This window comes from Myxocyprinus asiaticus, chromosome 12, assembly GCF_019703515.2.
Source record: "Myxocyprinus asiaticus isolate MX2 ecotype Aquarium Trade chromosome 12, UBuf_Myxa_2, whole genome shotgun sequence".
NCBI lineage: Eukaryota > Metazoa > Chordata > Actinopteri > Cypriniformes > Catostomidae > Myxocyprinus > Myxocyprinus asiaticus.
In genome coordinates, this window is record NC_059355.1 from 42026620 (window position 1) to 42046009 (window position 19390).

General features: G+C 37.6%; 1 protein-coding gene across 1 annotated transcript; it reads left to right on the forward strand.

Annotated features, from left to right (window-relative positions):
• Positions 1–5: 5 nt before the first annotated feature.
• Positions 6–13675, forward strand: LOC127449438 (protein FAM107B-like). The gene is made up of 5 exons (XM_051712853.1): positions 6–251; positions 3668–3734; positions 3939–4143; positions 11365–11512; positions 11827–13675. Exons 1-5 carry the CDS (start codon positions 228–230, stop codon positions 11941–11943), a joined length of 561 nt encoding a protein of 186 aa, XP_051568813.1. The 5' UTR covers positions 6–227; the 3' UTR covers positions 11944–13675.
• Positions 13676–19390: the final 5715 nt, after the last annotated feature.

A 19390-nucleotide genomic window follows, 5' to 3' on the forward strand; every position in this document is an offset into this window, starting at 1 on the left:
CCTCCTCCCTCTGCAGGACTTTTAGTACCAGTTAGGGCATGCTCTGTATTCAGTCTGGGGTCGTGCTTAGTCTGCATCAGTGTGTGTGTGAGTTTGGTTGGAGGGGTGTAGGTCCCCTCCCGTTTCTCCTCTTGCTTTCTGTGAAGATAGTAGGTGGAAGCCCTTGATACAGAGTGGAAGTTTCTGGAACAATCCTGTGGCAGTGAGTGGTCCACATTTTTGGAATCATGGGAGTGACCCATGGAAAGAATGTAAGGACATTTTAATCCAATTTAAAGTTAGGGAAACTGTTGCAATGTCACATATCCAACTGTTTATCAACTTGTTTATGTGTTGAGTGTGAGAGTGAGAATGAGAATGTCATATACACCTCTTCTAAAGATATAATGGGTATGATGAAGATTTTCAGTACTCTAAAGGAACGGATTACTGTATGTGGATCATGTTGAGAGTATAAACTATTCACTACTGTTTGAGGTATATAAACTATTTAATACAAAATGTCTATACTTTGAGCTGAAAATATTTGTTTGATTTTTCTGTTTACATTGTGGAACTTTGAGAGTTTAAGACACAGTATTATATTGTCTTAGGTATTTTATAGTGGCTTCAAAAAGTATTTGGATACTTAAGTAACATTTGAATGGCATTGCATGATATCACAAAATATCAAATTAAGTGGCATATATAATGTTTTTTTTTTTTCTAAATTAAGATAAGTATTTGGACACTTTCTGGCTGTCAAACATTAGTGGAACATGTCCATAGTCAATCTGATGAGCTACTGTACACCTCTTGTTACTCTGGTAAGATACTTGTGAGAAAATATGAGGAACTGACTTCATACATCCACTAAAAATCACATTTAGATCAGTTAGTTAAATGTAATGGCAAAAAAATGGCTTGAAAAGTTAGTTTGGAGAACAGGTCTAGCATCATTTGTTTGTAAATGCCACTTGATTTGATGTTTTGTTATCAAATGCAATGGCATTCACACATTATAAGTGTGGCTAAAGTGTCAAAATAATTTTGGGGCATCACATTCTATCATCTGATATTGCAGGTCTGGGCTAAAATATATAATATTTGCTGAACATGCATTATATATCAAATAACAGCTTTGTTAGTTCTGATTCTTAAGCATTTATGTAAAATCAAGCATTGCTACAGCAACTAAACCCTCCTCTGTATCGACTTACTGGCTGTTTATGAGATTATAACCCAGGCAGAATTGACGTCAGAGCACATAATCTTTACCTTTCATCTATTTAGAATTGAGTGTTTCCCCTGTAAAAAAGCTTGGTCATGTGTTTAACGATCATCAACCCTATTTTAAATACTTTCTTTCAACCCTGGTTTACTTTTCTTCAGCGATTTAGTCCAAGCACACTCCTCATGACTCTCCTGCAACAATAGCATTCTAGACAACAAACAGATCATGAAAAGGAAATGGCAAGTTGGTTTGGCAGGGCCAGTAATGAGGTAGCAGAACGCCAACTGGTCCCGAAACCATTTTAGTCCAATATGATTAACCCAGCGTGGTGTTAACGCAAACACATACAATGCCTCCCTTGTGTTCGTGCAACTTTCTCTCAACAAACAGGACTATTGTCCACTTCATCAGCAGCTTTGGAGATTAATTTTGAATGTTTAGATGGACAGATAAGGATGAGACAGTGTAATGTCTAATGAAAAACAAAGACTGGATAACAGAAAAGTACCATGTTATTACCATGATTTTTTGAATCATGGTGCAATGTTGAAAACATCTTTGTTGTCATTAATCATTTAACTTGTCTTAATAATTTATCTTATTTCTACTAAATGTTATTCTTCTACTTATTTTTTTCCCCCTTATCAGCAATTAAATTAAATGGTTGAAAAAAGTGCAATGAACTATTAACTACAGGTTTTAACTTGATTTAACTAAAAAAATAAAAAATAAAATAAAAAAAGAACAAGCAATTTAACTTGATGTTTACATTTTAGTGGGTTGAATGTTTTTGAAAGTTATGGGATATGGACAATAATACTTGATAGTGGTAACAAAATGGTATTCTTTGAAGTATCTTGAAGAGCCATGTAATGTATACATGTGATATGAATATAGTTTATATCAGTATATATATATATATATATATATATATATATATATATATATATATATACATACACACACACACACACCGATAAGCCACAACATTAAAACCACCTGCCTAATATTGTGTAAGTCCCCCTCGTGCCGCCTAAACAGCGCCGACCCACATCTCAGAATAGCATTCTGAGATGCTAGTCTTCTCACCACAATTGTACGGAGCGGTTATCTGAGTTACCATAGACTTTGTCAGTTCGAACCAGTCTGACCATTCTCTGTCTTTCATCAACAAGGCATTTCCGTCCACAGAACTGCCACTCACAGGAAGTTTTTTTGTTTTTTCATCATTCGGAGTAAATTCTAGAGACTGTTGTGTTTGAAAATCCCAGAAGATCAGCAGTTACATAAGTACTGGCCCGTCTGGCACTAACAATCATCCATGCGTTTATCTAATCAGCCAATCGTGTGGCAGCAGTGCATAAAATCATGCAGATATGGGTCAGGAGCTTCAGTTAATGTTCATATCAACCATCAGAATGGGGAAAAAATGTGATCTCTGTGATTTCGACCGTGGCATGATTGTTGGTGCCAAATGGGCTGGTTTGAGTATTTCTGTAACTGCTGATCTCCTGGGAATTTCACGGAGGATCGGTGATGATCTGGGGGTGCTTCAGCAAGGCTGGAATCGTGCAGATTCATCATTGTGAAGGATGCATGAATAAAGCCACGTACAAGGTTATCTTGGAAGAAAACTTGCTTCGTTCTGCTCTGACAATGTTCCCCAACTCTGAGGAATGTTTTTTCCAGCAGGATAATGCTCCATGCCACACTAGCCAGGTCAATCAAGGTGTGGATGGAGGACCACCGCCAAGGCCCTCTCATGGCCAGCCCAATCTCCAGACCTGAAAACCATTGAAAACCTCTGGAATGTGATCAAGACAAGATGGATGGCCACAAGCCATCAAACAAAGCCGAGCTGCTTGAATTTTTGCACCAGGAGTGGCATAAAGTCACCCAACAGCATGTAAAAGACTGGTAGAGAGCATGCCAAGATGCATGAAAGCTGTGATTGAAAATCAGGGTTATTCCACCAAATATTGATTTCTGAACTCTTCCTAAGTTAAAACATTAGTATTGTGTTGTTTAAAAATTAATATGAACTTGTTTCTTTGCATTATTCAAGGTCTGAAAACAGCATCTTTTTTGTTATTTTGAGCAGTTGTCATTTTCTGCAAATAAATGCACTAAATGTCAATACTTTTATTTGGAATTTGAGAGAAATGTTGACAGTACTTTATAGAATAAAACAAAAATGTTCATTTTACTTAAACCATACCTAAATACAGAGAAACTGATAATTTTGCAGTGGTCTTTTAATTTTTATCCGGAGCTGTATATGTGTGTATATATATATATATATATATATATATATATATATATATATATATATATATATATATATATATATATATATGTTATTTACTATTTAGATTTTGTTGCCATGTCTAGATAAAAAAATATTAACATTTTGTGTTGTAATGTTTATGAGTCATATCCAATTTTCTCCCTTAGGCAGATCAAAATCATCAACATCATAACTCCAGCTGCGCACAACCACTTATGGGACCTGGCGCATCAGGTTTTCAAAGTTTCTCTTATATTATTTGATACAACTGCATTAATATATGTTGTGGGTTGACTATTATTGGGATATTTTAGTGCTATAATCAGTGGAAGGAAATAGAGGATGGTTGTCACTTTTAAAACATTCAATGTTCAAGATGCATTCTAGTGGTTTGGTCTTTTAAAACAAAAAATCATTTTACCCATCTCCATCTTTCAGATTTAGTCACTGATATGGGATCCGTGATAGACCCTGATCAGAGATGGGACAGAGAAGAGGATTTTGACCAGAGCCAGTTGCTACCTGAGCAATTGGAAAACATTTACTATGATGAGCTCATCAGGCCCAAAAAAATCCACAATCCCATCAAAGCATCCAAGAACCACCATGAGCTCCACCGAGAGCTCATTATTACACACAAAAGGTGCAAAAAACAGCTTAAGCCAGCCTAAGATTGTTTGCTGGTCTTAGCTGGTTTCCCATCCTTGTCAGGCTAGTGTTTGCTGCTTTTAGAGGGTTTATGGGGACTTGTCAGCTGGTTAGGCTGGGAGACAGCTACACCATCTCAAACCAGCTAAGACCAGCAAACCATCTTAGGCTGGTTTAAAAGGATGTGTTTTTCAGCAGGGAACTAACCTAGACTCACAAGCATGTTCACATTGTTTAAGGAGGCTGTTATTGAGACTGAAAGCAAAGTCATGAACAAAAGCTTAGTCTCAGCCTTAATTTATCGCCTGACCCAATTCCACCGCTATTTCCTAATCTCACTTCAAAATGTACCCACAAAGGGGCTGAACTCTGGAAAGTTTTATATCCTTTGCATATACATGTCCAAGCCAGCAGATGGCAGTCAAATTAAATGTCTTATTTTTATTTAGTAAACTGTTTTAAGGAATAGTTCACCCAAAAATTAGAATTTTATTGTCATTTACTCACCCTCATGCCATTGCAGATGTGCATGACTTTCTTCTTCAAAACACAAACAGATTTTCAGAAGAATATCTCAGCTCTGTTGGTCCATTCAATGCAAGCGTACGGTGCCTGAACTTTGAAGCTTCAAAAAGTACAAAAAAAGGCAGCATAAAAGTAATCCATGTGACTCCAGTTGTTAAATCCATGTCTTCAGAAGCAATATAATAGGTGTGGGTGTGAAACAGATTAATATACAAGTCCTTTTTAACTATAAATCTCCACTTTCACATCCACATTCTTCTTTTGTTTTTGGCGATTTGCATTATTTGTGCATATCGCCACCTACTGGGCAAGGAGGGGAATTTATAATAAAAAGGACTTAAATATTGATCTGTTTCTCACCCACATCTATCATTTATGAAGATATGGATTTAAATACAGGAGTAGCATATATTTCTTTTATGATCCCTTTATGGGCCTAATTCGTGGGCTGTCGGCACGCTGCACGAGTCTGTGTTTGTAGCTTGCTAGCCTGCTTAGCATTGCTTATTCACATTCATCGTTTTATCCTTGGCCATTTTAATGCGTGCTTCGATTTTTTCCGCTTTTCTGCTGTTTCAACTGTGTGTATTCTACCACATGCACCCGTTTCTCTCTTTTTTTCCCGTTTTTTTCCAGCTTGTCTACATCTCGCATCTCAACTGCGTGCAATCGTTATCTCCACTGTGTTTTACACTGATTATTGCATCAATCTAAAACATCTGCAGATTAGGAACCACATCGATCTCAAACCCTTGCCGCTCAAGAACAACCATAAAAACAACAACAACAACAACAACAAACAATTGCAGTAAGTCATGGCATCCGCTCATGTTATTTTTTCCTGCATTGCATGCCACATGTTTACTATAGCTTCTTCCGTCAGCAGTGAGGAATTCACATGTGATAAATATAAAGAATTAGTCAGGCTGACGGAGAAGATTAATGAGTTAGGTCAATGAGAAAGAGAAATCGGTAGATACTGTTTCGGATGCGGGCAGTACAGTGAGCAACACACACACTTTTCTTCCAGATGTAGAGCCTCCGCAGCAGGGCGTTTGGGTGACGTCTCAGTGGCATACTCGCTCAGCAAAGCGACACCACTCTCCCGTTTCTGTTAGGGTTTCCAATCGATTCTCCTCACTCAGCGATGCACCCACAGCGAATCATGTTGAAAGAGCTTTAATAATTGGTGATTCTATTTTAAGGAACGTGGAAATAGAGACTCCATCCACCATTGTTAAATGCATTTCCGGGGCTCGAGCGGATGACATCAGATCAAATTTACATGTGCTGGCTAATGCTAAACATAGATTTTCTAAAATTGTTATTCATGTCGGCACTAACGATGTCCGGCTTCACCAGATAATGTTAAAGACGTGTGTGAACTTGCAAAAACGATGTCAGCCACTGCAATATGCTCTGGCCCCCTCCCTGCTCGTCGTGGTGATGAGGTTTATAGTAGATTAGTGTCACTGAATGGCTGGATGAGTGGTGTCTGGAGAATAGCATAGGATTTATAGATAATTGGAAGAGTTTTTGGGGTAGACCTGACCTTCTAAAGAGAGATGGACTCCATCCCTCTAGGGAAGGTGCCACTCTCCTCTCTAGTCATTTGGCTCATAGTCTTAATAGTGATAGTATTTGACTAACTGGGGCCCAGGTCAGGAAGCAGACAAACTGGTTGTTCCGAACGTCTGCTAGCTGCCTTGAGATGTCACACAGGTCACATAAACTACAACACAGAGACTGTATCACCTAGATATCATACAGAGACTGTGTCTGTGTTCTACACAGAACTACCGAACACAGAACTCTCACTAAATCATTTAGAAAAAATTGATTAAGGTCAAACTTGAATATAAATAAATAAATAAATACAAAATTGAAGATAAACATCATATAAATGTAGGGCTACTAAACATTAGATCTCTTTCTACTAAAGCACTAAAAGTAAATGCAATTATTACAGAACATAGTTTGGATGTGCTCTGTTTGACTGAAACCTGGCTTAAACCGGATGAATATATTAGTTTAAATTAATCTACTCCCCCAGGTTATTGTTATAAACATGAGCCTCATCTGAAGTGTTGAGGAGGAGGTGTTGCTACAATTTACAGTGAAGTGTTTGGTGTTACTCAGAGGACAGGATATAAGTTTAAGTCTTTTGAACTAATAATGCTTAATGTGACACCATCAGATATAAATAAAAAATCTGTCATCTTTTGCCCTTGCTACAGTATATAGATCACCCGGGCCGTACTCTGGTTTCCTTGGTGAATCAGATCTAGTAGTTAATTGTGGCATAGGGGGCATGGTCATGTGTCTGTCTACGTTAGAGGGAAAGAGGTAAGGCTCATCACCTGGGCTGTAATTACTCTAACACCTGTCTCTAATTATAGTGATAGCGGAGGGAGGCCTGATAAGGCTCGCCAGAGGAGATAGAGAGAGAGTGGCCCAGAATAACTAAGACTGATTGCCAGAGAGAAAGCTATTTTGAGTTGGCCACTATGAGCCGTTTGTTTTGCATGTTTGCTTTGTGTGTGAAGCTGAAGTGTCAGAATAAAACACTCACACTGTTCGCTGTCTCCTGACACCTCCACTGCCCACGAACGGAGATCCTTTACAGTCCCTCTCCCTCAGACAGACACATGACCACGCCCCCATGCCACATTAATGTAGACAGAGCTTTTTTTTTTCTCCCCAATTTGGAATGCCCAATTCCCAGTGTGCTCTAAGTCCTTGTGGTGGCATAGTGACTCGCCTCAATCCGGGTGGCGGAGGACGAATCTCAGTTGCCTCCGCGTCTGAGACCGTCAATCTGCGTATCTTATCACGTGGCTTGTTGAGTGTCTCCGCAGCATCCACACACAACTCACCACGCACCCCACCGTGAGCGAGAACCCCTACTCGCGACCACGAGGAGGTTACCTCATGTGACTCTACCCTCCCTAGCAACCGGGCCAATTTGGCTACTTAGGAGACCTGGCTGGAGTCAGTAGATAGAGCTTTAATTGTTGGTGACTTCAACATTCACATAGATAATGAAAATGACACATTGGGATTAGCATTTATCAATATTCTCAACTCTCTTGGAGTTGATATTGACACTGTATAGAAATTCTACCACAGAGCGATTACATCTCAGATCATTACCTCGTCTCATGTTTGCTGCGATCAGCTAATGACACTCAATCTATACCATGCTATCGTTCAGGTAGAACTATTCTTTCGACCACTAAAGATAGCTTCACTAATAATCTTCCAGAATTGTCTCACATACTCAGTAAGACAAAGTGTCTAAAAGAACTTGATGTAATAACAGAAAATATAAAAAGAGTCTTCTCTAGCACTGTTGACAGTGTCGCACCCCCTCGATTAAAGAAAAAAACCCTGCATCATGGTACAATGTTCACACTCATGCTCTCAAGAGAGCAGCTCTGAAAATGGAGCGCAAGTGGAAGAATACAAAATTAGAGGTATTTCGCAGTGCATGGAAGGATAGTGTCTGTAGCTACAGACAGGCACTAAAAGCTGCCAGGTCAGCATATTTTAGCAAACTCATGGAAAATAACCACAACAATCCTAGGTGTTTATTCAGTACTGTGGCTAAATTGGTTAGGAATAAAGCATCGACTGAACCAGATATTCCGTCGCAGCACAATAGTAATGACTTCATGAATTTCTTTACTGATAAAATTGAAATAATCAGAAATAAAATTGGAACTATGCAATCAACTGTCACAGCACCTCAGAAAACAGTGTCTCATACTTTTGCTCACGAGCAACTTCAATACTTCGCTGTCATAGGTCATGAAGAGGTAAAAAAAAAACTTATCAAAAATCAAAAGCCACAACTTGTATGTTAGATCCAATACCAACTAAGCTCTTAAAATAGGTATTCCCTGTAATCTCAGAACCTCTTCTTAATATTATTAACTCCTCGCTAACCATAGAACATGTCACAAGAAACTTTAAAATGGCAGTTATCAAACATCTTATTAAGAAGCCACAGCTTGATCCTGGAGAATTGGCTAATTACGGACAGATTTCAAATATACAACTCATGTTGAAAATACCAGAAAAAGTAGTGTCCTCCCAACTATGTTCATTTCTACAGAGAAATGGTATATATGAACAATTTCAGTCAGGATTTAGGCCCCATCACAGTACAGAGACTACACTTATCAGAGTTACAAATGACTTGCTCTTATCATCTGATTGCGGCTGCATTTCTCTTCTACTGCTTTTAGATCTTAGTGCTGCCTTCGACACGATAGATCACGACATTCTCTTGAATAGGCTGGAGAATTATGTTGGCATTAGTGGACTTGCATTAGCATGGTTTAGGTCCTATTTATCAGACTGCTACCACTTTGTACATGTAAACGAGGAATTGTCAAATCAAACAAAAGTTAAGTATGGAGTGCCACAGGGATCAGTTTTAGGGCCTCTGCTTTTCTCCTTATTCATGCTTTCCCTGTGAGATATTATCAGGAATCATGGAATAAGTTTCCACTGTTATGCCGACGATACCCAACTTTATATTTCTTCTAAACTCAATGAAATCAAAGAACAGATGGCCAGAAATTTCCTTCAACTCAATTCCCGACAAAACAGAGGTACTAATTATTGGACCAAAAACCTCTTAAAATATGCCGATGGATGTACCTGTTACGTTATCTTCAACAGCAAAGAATTAGGTGTTATTTTTAATAATCTGTCTTTTGAAAATCAAATTTCCAATGTTTGTAGAACAACATTCTTCCACCTCAGAAATATTGCTAAGTTACGACACATGCTCTCTATTGCTGATGCTGAAAAACTAATTCATGTGTTCATGACCTCAAGACTAGATTATTGTAATGCATTACTGGGAGGATGTCCAGCAAGTTCAATAAACTTCAGTTGGTTCAAAATGCAGCTGCCAGAGTGCTGACTACAACTAATAAATATGATCACATTAGACCAATTTTATCGTCGTTACATTGGCTACCAGTTAAATTATGTATTAATTTAAAAATTGTGTTAACTACATACAAAGCTTTGAATGGTCTAGCTCCACAGTTCTTAAATTACCTTCTACCACACTATATTCCGTCACGTTCATTACGATCGCAAACTTCTGGCTTGTTAAGAATTCCAAGAATATCAAAATCCACAAAAGGAGGTAAATCCTTTTCATATTTGGCTCCTAAACTATGGAATAGTCTCCCTAACACAGTTCAGGATGCAGAAACACTCACTCAGTTTTAGTCTAGACTAAAGACTCATCTATTTAGCTAGGCATACACCTAATTTATCCATCAACTCACAATTAGGCTGCTTTAGTTAGGTCTGCTGGAACCAGAAACATCTATAATGATCCTTAACTCTGCAATAAACTGAATGGCATCCACACTAATATTATTCTACTTGTTTCCTTGTCTCAACCTCAGGATTCATATCCCGATGTTACCAGAGCTGGCCAGATACAGCTCTGTTCCTGCTTGGTGTCGGACTCCACTGCTACGTGTTGCTGAGTGATGACGACAAACTACAGCCCATGCTAGCCAGACATCACCTCAGTCTTTTGACTTCAGAGGATGAATTGATGCCAACTCCAACTGTAAGACATCAAATACTTCATATGCCACTGCCTGAACCTTGGACTTTGGATGGACCCCACCGAACCTCACCAAATTGACCTGTCGGTTGAATTGTGATACACATCATTGACCTCTGACTGCATCACCTTTGTCTATTGATGGACTACACTCTTGAAATGGAATACATAGACTTTCATTTAATTGCCAACAAAAGCCTTCATCAGCCAACTAACAAAGGACAATGCATCTATGTGAAATTCTACAGTTAATCCAGAATGGACTTCAAAGACATTAGTCTTAAAGTTCATAAAAAATAATTTATTTTTTTTATTTTTTTAAACACTGGACCTTAACACTTACTTAACTTACAAATTTTAAACCATGACTTGCATTGCACACAAATAACTAATATTGGCATTATATTCATGTTGTTTAGCCAGAGGGGAACTGCCCCCCACAATGAGCCTGGTTTCTCCCAAGGTTATTTTTCTCCATTAACCAACATTTTATGGAGTTTTGTTTTCCTTGCAACAGTCGCCTTCAGCTTGCTCACAGGGGTTCTGAATACAGTTATTATTTAATTATTTAATTTGTATACACAATTTACAATCATATATAATCAAACTACACAACGATCACTGTAAGACATAGATATTACAGTTTCATTTTTTTGTTAATGCATGATTTCCTGTAAAGACGCTTTGAAACGATGTGTGTTGTGAAAAGCGCTATACAAATAAAAAATGACTTGACTTTGTGCGCTTTTTGGAGCTTCAATGGTTTGGTCACCATTTACTTGCACTGCATGGACCAACAGAGCTGAGATATTCTTCTAAAAAGTAAAGTGAGTAAATGATGAGAGAATTGTCGTTTTTGGGTGAACTATTCCTTTAGTGAGGTTTTTGCATAGCTACTTTGGTATGATATTTCCCCCTTTTGGAGACTGTTAAAGCATTTTCTGATGAATGACTGCTAAATGTGGTGTTTTTAAAGTAAACATGCAATCAAAATGGACCCTTTCTCAATACACGTTCCTGGGGTGCACGTTATTCTAAAGAAGTAAAAAAAAATGTTTTAGTAATGCTGGCTCTACTTTGTTGTAACAGAGGAGGAGTGGTGGAGGAGAAGCCAGAGTTACAGAGGGTTCTGGAACAGAGGAACAGAGCTCAGGCTCTGAAACAAGAGATAAAAGAAGAAGAGGAGAAATCTCCTCTGGAGCAGGAGTTACTGAAGAGGCAGATGAGACTTGAGAAGGTAAATGTACTGTAAATGTCATTACTCAAGCCATATTGTGAACATCAATATTTGTTGACACATAAGATGCCCACTATAGGCTAAAGAAGTAGATCTTACATCCCCAACTGGTCACCATGTCACTTTTTGCCTTGACTAGTTTATTTTAAATGGTCCTGCGATATCAAGTGACTTTTTACTTTTACATTAAATCATTATATCCATGCAGTCTCTCAAGTAATGATGCCATAACGTATTCCTCTCTGTATACACAACACAATCAAACGCCTCTTAGATGCGATTTTAACATCAGTTTTAATAATTCTTCTCCTTAGTTTGAGAGAGAGGCAGAGGAGCAGAGGGAAAGGTCAAAGGGCGCACCTGAGTTCATAAGGGTCAAAGAGAGTCTGAAGAGGACAGCAGTTATAAACGCTGTACAGAAAGAGCTGTAACTGCACCTCACTTTATTTACTCTAAACAATTATCTATTTGAGTATATGAGTATATGAACTCCTGCAGCTGCTGATCTGAGAACAGGATATTTAATATGTTTTAATGAATTAATATGAAATATGAATGATGATGCATTTTCTGAAGGATGTGGACAAATATTTCCAATGTGGGGACTATGGTACCTCATTAAGAAACTGTGTTAAGCATGACCTAATAAGACTTTCTGTACTGCAAAATAAGATTTTGTGATTTGCACAAGCGAGAAAGACACACACAGGAACGAGTATATCCAACATAGCAGCACTTAATATAAATTTTGTGTCTAAATGTAGATTTATTGGATGTAATATTTAAAAGATCTGCCATGTTTTTAGATTTACACTTTTTCCAAATAATTCCACCAATCATAATGCAATATATATGTTAACAGTAAATAATCACACTCAATCCAAGAAATTTGAGCTTAAATTGAGTTTCATGCTTGAACCCAATCCATTGCACCTTGACTCAATTGTTCGGATAACTTGCTAAAAAATTAAGACACATGTTTGGATTAAAAATGTGAAATAACCCTATTTATTTCTGAGATTATAACTAAAAACCACTCACTGATTTAAACATGCAACGTATTAAGTTCATTAGACAACATTGCATACTTCAGTTTGAAATGTTTATTGTTACATAATGCAGTGTTTCACATACAATTTTTAAGTGGCAGTATGCAGTACATCATTCTGCGCAATCATCTCATAATATTTCTAATACAAGAGATCCATTGTTAGTTTGATTTATACTTCTTATTTATGTGAACTTAACCTTAATAATTTCTTAATAGCTTTTCCACTCATATGATTCTGACATCACGGATCTCATGATTTTGACCTCATAAGTGTTGTTTAGACTAACAACCCCAGATTAGTTTTGTGTAAATATTTTTTATACATTTTGTAATAGTTTTAAATAAAGGGATTTTGAGAAATGTAATCAAGTTTTAGAGTGTGTTTCTGTGTGTGCGTGTTCTCAATCTCTAAATTACCAACCACAGTCTGCCTTTGCATAGAACTTCGATGTGAACTTTATTTGCACTGTACACAAAGATATCACTGAAAACACAATGCATAGACAAGGAGTGTTTATTCATAACATGCTACTGCCTGTATATCTTTAAGGATACAAATCATTGGCTCTTTGTGACTGTTAACACATGATGCATTGCATCCATACATTTGTAACTTCTACAAAAAAGATATACAATATTTGAATACATTGTCTTCATGTATAATACAAATACTGTATTGGTGTCTTCCCTTCCTCTTAAAATGGATAAGTGTGTGTACTTCCATGTGAAACAAAATGAGGGTTCATATTCGTACATGTGAGGAACTAACAATGACAAACTTTTAATTTTAACTTTCAATAATAATTATCAAAGCCAAAATAAGTCATAGATGACTCCTAAGTTATATTTAGTATGCATAATTACATGTTCAACTGATTGTTGAACTGCTCATTGGACTGTTGGAATTGGTGCTGAATTAAATATTAAAATATATAAAAAATAACTGTTGAACTGCTCATTTGACTGTTGACTTTTTTAAATGATTAAATCAATAAATTCACTTTTGGGAAGTTGGGAGCAGTGTTAAAATATTGAAAAATATTTTAATATTGAATATATATATATATATATATATATATATATATATATATATATATATATATATATATATATATATATATATATACACACAGGTGCATCTCAATAAATTAGAATGTCGTGGAAAAGTTAATTTATTTCAGTAATTCAACTCAAATTGTGAAACTCGTGTATTACATAAATTCAATGCACACAGACTGAAGTAGTTTAAGTCTTTGGTTCTTTTAATTGTGATGATTTTGGCTCACATTTAACAAAAACCCACCAATTCACTATCTCAAAAAATTAGAATATGTTGACATGCCAATCAGCTAATCAACTCAAAACACTTGCAAAGGTTTCCTGAGCCTTCAAAATGGTCTCTCAGTTTGGTTCACTAGGCTACACAATCATGGGGAAGACTGCTGATCTGACAGTTGTCCAGAAGACAATCACTGACACCCTTCACAAGGAGGGTAAGCCACAAACATTCATTGCCAAAGAAGCTGGCTGTTCACAGAGTGCTGTATCCAAGCATGTAAACAGAAAGTTGAGTGGAAGGAAAAAGTGTGGAAGAAAAAGATGCACAACCAACCGAGAGAACCGCAGCCTTATGAGGATTGTCAAGCAAAATCGATTCAAGAATTTGGGTGAACTTCACAAGGAATGGACTGAGGCTGGGGTCAAGGCATCAAGAGCCACCACACACAGACATGTCAAGGAATTTGGCTACAGTTGTCGTATTCCTCTTGTTAAGCCACTCCTGAACCACAGACAACATCAGAGTCGTCTTACCTGGGCTAAGGAGAAGAAGAACTGGACTGTTGCCCAGTGTTCCAAAGTCCTCTTTTCAGATGAGAGCAAATTTTGTATTTCATTTGGAAACCAAGGTCCTAGAGTCTGGAGGAAGGGTGGAGAAGCTCATAGCCCAAGTTGCTTGAAGTCCAGTGTTAAGTTTCCACAGTCTGTGATGATTTGGGGTGCAATGTCATCTGCTGGTGTTGGTCCATTGTGTTTTTTGAAAACCAAAGTCACTGCACCCATTTACCAAGAAATTTTGGAGCACTTCATGCTTCCTTCTGCTGACCAGCTTTTTAAAGATGCTGATTTCATTTTCCAGCAGGATTTGGCACCTGCCCACACTGCCAAAAGCACCAAAAGTTGGTTAAATGGCCATGGTGTTGGTGTGCTTGACTGGCCAGCAAACTCACCAGACATGAACCCCATTGTCAAGAGGAAAATGAGAAACAAGAGACCAAAAAATGCAGATGAGCTGACGGCCACTGTCAAAGAAACCTGGGCTTCCATACCACCTCAGCAGTGCCACAAACTGATCACCTCTATGCCCCGCCGAATTGAGGCAGTAATTAAAGCAAAAGGAGCCCCTACCAAGTATTGAGTACATATACAGTAAATGAACATACTTTCCAGAAGGCCAACAATTCACTAAAAATGTTTTTTTATTGGTCTTATGATGTATTCTAATTTTTTGAGATAGTGAATTGGTGGGTTTTTGTTAAATGTGAGCAAAATCATCACAATTAAAAGAACCAAAGACTTAAACTACTTCAGTCTGTGTGCATTGAATTGATTTAATACACGAGTTTCACAATTTGAGTTGAATTACTGAAATAAATGAACTTTTCCACGACATTCTAATTTATTGAGATGCACCTGTATATATACACACACACACACACACACAGTACTGTGCAAAAGTTTTAGGCACTTGTGAAAAACTTTCAAAGTGAGGATTTCTTAAAAGAATAATGACATAAATAGTTTTCATTATTCAATTAGCATCATACCAAGTCCAGTAAACAGAAAAAGAGCTAAACCAATATTTGGTGTGAACACTTTTGCCTTCAAAACAGCACCAATTCTCCTACTTACACCTGGACACAGTTTTTCTTGGCAGATAGGATGTTCCAAGCTTCTTGGAGAATTCGCCACAGTTCTTTTATTTATTTAGGCTGTCTCAATTACTTCTGTCTCTTTGTGTAATCCCAGACTGACTCAATGTTCAGTGTGGGGCTCTGTGAGGGTCATGATATCTGTTGCAGGGCTACCTGTTCTTCTATTCTATTCTGTTTGCAAAAGGAATGTTTGGGAGTATAAAATGTATATTTCCTATTGACACACTAAAGTAGCATATATAAATAACCATCTTAAGACAAATGTTTTTGTGAAACATCTTATGTACCTAAGACTTTTGCACAGTACTGTATATATATATATATATATATATATATATATATATATATATATATATATATATATATATATATATACACACACACACACACACACACACACACACACACACACACACACACACACACACAGAGTTGTTCTCAAAAGTTTGCATACCCTGGCAGAAATTGTGAAATTTTGGCATTGATTTTGAATGTATGACTGATCATGCAAAAAAACTGTCTTTTATTTAAGGATAGTGATCATCTGAAGTCATGTATCATTACATAGTTGTTTGGCTCCTTTTTAAATCATAATGATAACAGAAATCACCCACAATGGCCCTGATCAAAAGTTTACATACCCTTGAATGTTTGGCCTTGTTTCAGACACACAAGGTGACAAGTTTAAATGGCAATTAAATGTTAATTTCCCACACCTGTGGCTTTTTAAATTGCAATTAGTGCCTGTATATAAATAGTCAATGAGTTTGTTAGCTCTCACGTGGATGCACTGAGCAGGCTAGATACTGAGCCACGGGGAGCAGAAAAGAACTGTAAAAAGACCTGCGTAACAAGGTAATGGAACTTTATAAAGATGGAAAGGGATATAAAAAGATATCCAAAGCCTTGAAAATGCCAGTCAGTACTGTTCAGTCACTTATTAAGAAGTGGAAAATTTGGGGATCTCTTAATACCAAGCCAAGGTCAGGTAGACCAAGAAAGATTTCAGTCACAACTGCCAGAAGAATTGTTCGGGATACAAAGAAAAACCCACAGGTACCCTCAGGAGAAATGCAGGCTGCTCTGGAAAAAGATGGTGTGGTTGTTTCAAGGAGCAGAATACAACGACACTTGGAACAAAAATGAGCTGCATGGTCGAGTTGCCAAAAAGAAGCCTTTACTGCGCCAATGCCACATAAAAGCCTGGTTACAATATGCCCGACAACAACTTGACACGCCTCACAGCTTCTGGCACACTGTAATTTGGAGTGACGAGACCAAAATAGAGCTTTATGGTCACAACCATAAGCGCTATGTTTGGAGAGGGGTCAACAAGGCCTATAGTGAAAAGAATACCATCCCCACTCTGAAGCATGGTGGTGGCTCACTGATGTTTTGGGGGTATGTGAGCTCTAAAGGTACGGGGAATCTTGTGAAAATTGATGGCAATCAATTAAGGCATGTTATCAGAAAATACTGGCAGACAATTTGCATTCTTCTGCACGAAAGCTGCGCATGGGACACTCTGACTTTGGCTGGACTTTCCAGCACGACAATGACCCTAAGCACAAGGCCAAGTTGACCCTCCAGTGGTTACAGCAGAAAAAGGTGAAGGTTCTGGAGTGGCCATCACAGTCTCCTGACCTTAATATCATCGAGCCACTCTGGGGAGATCTCAAACGTGCGGTTCATGCAAGACGACCAAAGACTTTGCATGACCTGGAGGCATTTTGCCAAGACGAATGGGCAGCTATACCACCTGCAAGAATTTGGGGCCTCATAGACAACTATTACAAAAGACTGCACACTGTCATTGATGCTAAAGGGGGCAATACACAGTATTAAGAACTAAGGGTATGCAGACTTTTGAACAGGGGTCATTTCATTTTTTTCTTTGTTGCCATGTTTTGTTTTATGATTGTGGCATTCTGTTATAACCTACAGTTGAATATGAATCCCATAAGAAATAAAAGAAATGTGTTTTGCCTGCTCACTCATGTTTTCTTTAAAAATGGTACATATATTACCAATTCTCCAAGGGTATGCAAACTTTTGAGCACAACTGTGTGTGTGTGTGTGTGTGTGTGTGTGTGAGTATATATATATATATATATTACACACACACACACACACACACACACACACACACACACACACACACACACTCTGCCTGGACAAAAAAAAAAAAGAATTTGGATTTAAATAAGCAGATACTTAAGAGCCTATGACTGGATCATTATTGCAGTGATTAATATGTTTCAGCTGGCAACAATTCTTTTAACCCTAAATGATGCAGTGTGTAGCTTCTCATTTCTTAAACAACCATGTTGGAAGACGTATCCCATAGTCATGGAAAAGAGGTTACTGTGTTTCAGAAGCGGCAAATTATTGGCCTGTATCAAGCAAAGAAAACAACTAAGGAGATTGCTGAAATCACTGGAATTGGGTTAAGAACTTTCCAATGTATTATTAAAACCTGGAAGGATAGTGGTGAACCATCAGCTTCGCGGAAGAAATGTGGTCGGAAAAAAATCTTGAATGATTGTGATCACTAAAACACTTGAAGTTACATCGTAAAAAAATCGAAAGTAAAAAAAAGATCAATTCCACACGCACAATGCAACAAGAACTTACAGCACTGGGACTAAACAGCTGTGTGACCACAAGAAAGTCACTTGTTAGTGAGGCTAATCAGAAAAGAAACAACTTCAATTAAATAAAATTTGGACTGTGGAGCAATGGAAAAAGGTCATGTGGTCAGATGAGTCCAGATTTACCCTATTCCAAAGCGATGGGCGCATCAGGGTAAGAAGGGAAGCGCATGAAGCGATGCACCCGTCATGCATAGTGCCGACTGTACAAGCCTCTGGAGGCAGTGTTATGATCTGGGGTTGATTCAATTGGTCAGGTCTAGGATCAGCAACGTTATGCAGCAATAAAATAAAGTCAGCTGACTAACTGAATGCACTGAATGACCAGGTTATCCCATCAATGGATTTTTTCTTCCTTGACGGCATGGGCATATTCCAGGACAACAATGCCAAGATTCACCAGGCTCAAATTGTGAAAGAGTGGTTTAGGCAGCATTATTTTCACACATGAATTGGCCACCACAGAGTCCTGACCTTAACCCAATTGAAAGATTCTGGGATGTGCTGGAGAAGATTTAACGGTGTGGTTCGATTCTGCCGTCATCAATACAAGATCGTGGCCAAAAATGTATGCAACTCTTGAAGGAAATAAATGTTGTTACGTAAAGCTAAAAACGGTCCAACCAAATATTAGAGTGTACAACATTTTTTTTGGCCAGGCAGTGTATATATAAATTAGTTGAAAAAAATTGCATGACATACTTAGCTTAAAACTATAATAAACCAAGTTTAAGTGGGAAAACATTTACATTAGGGGTGAAATAGCAAAATATACATTATTTTTTTATTATTGTTGGCTTCAAGTAAGTCATGTGCTCTCTTTGGCACAGGTATCATATACTGATGAACAAGGTGACGAATATACTTGCATTGTTCCTGTTTTGAGAGTAAGGCAAGCACTGAGTACTTTCGATAATTGTACATGAACATTTTTGTTTTTAAATACAACACTGATATTCCACAAAGAAAAAGACGAAAGTAGATACAGATTCAGTCAATTGCCAAAGTTTCTAGTGCCTCTGACTTCACTTTGACATACGAAAGCAATAGTTTCTGACTTATTTTTGCAATTATCATAGTGCTATTGATATTAATAAGTATATTTATATTTTAATCATCGCTCTTGTAAACATATTTACGAGGTCATGCAAACATTAGATGTCTTCTGTTCAGGAGAAAAGTACAGATTACAGCAACCCAAACATAACAACTGTAACCAATCAACCAATCAGCTCACACAGCA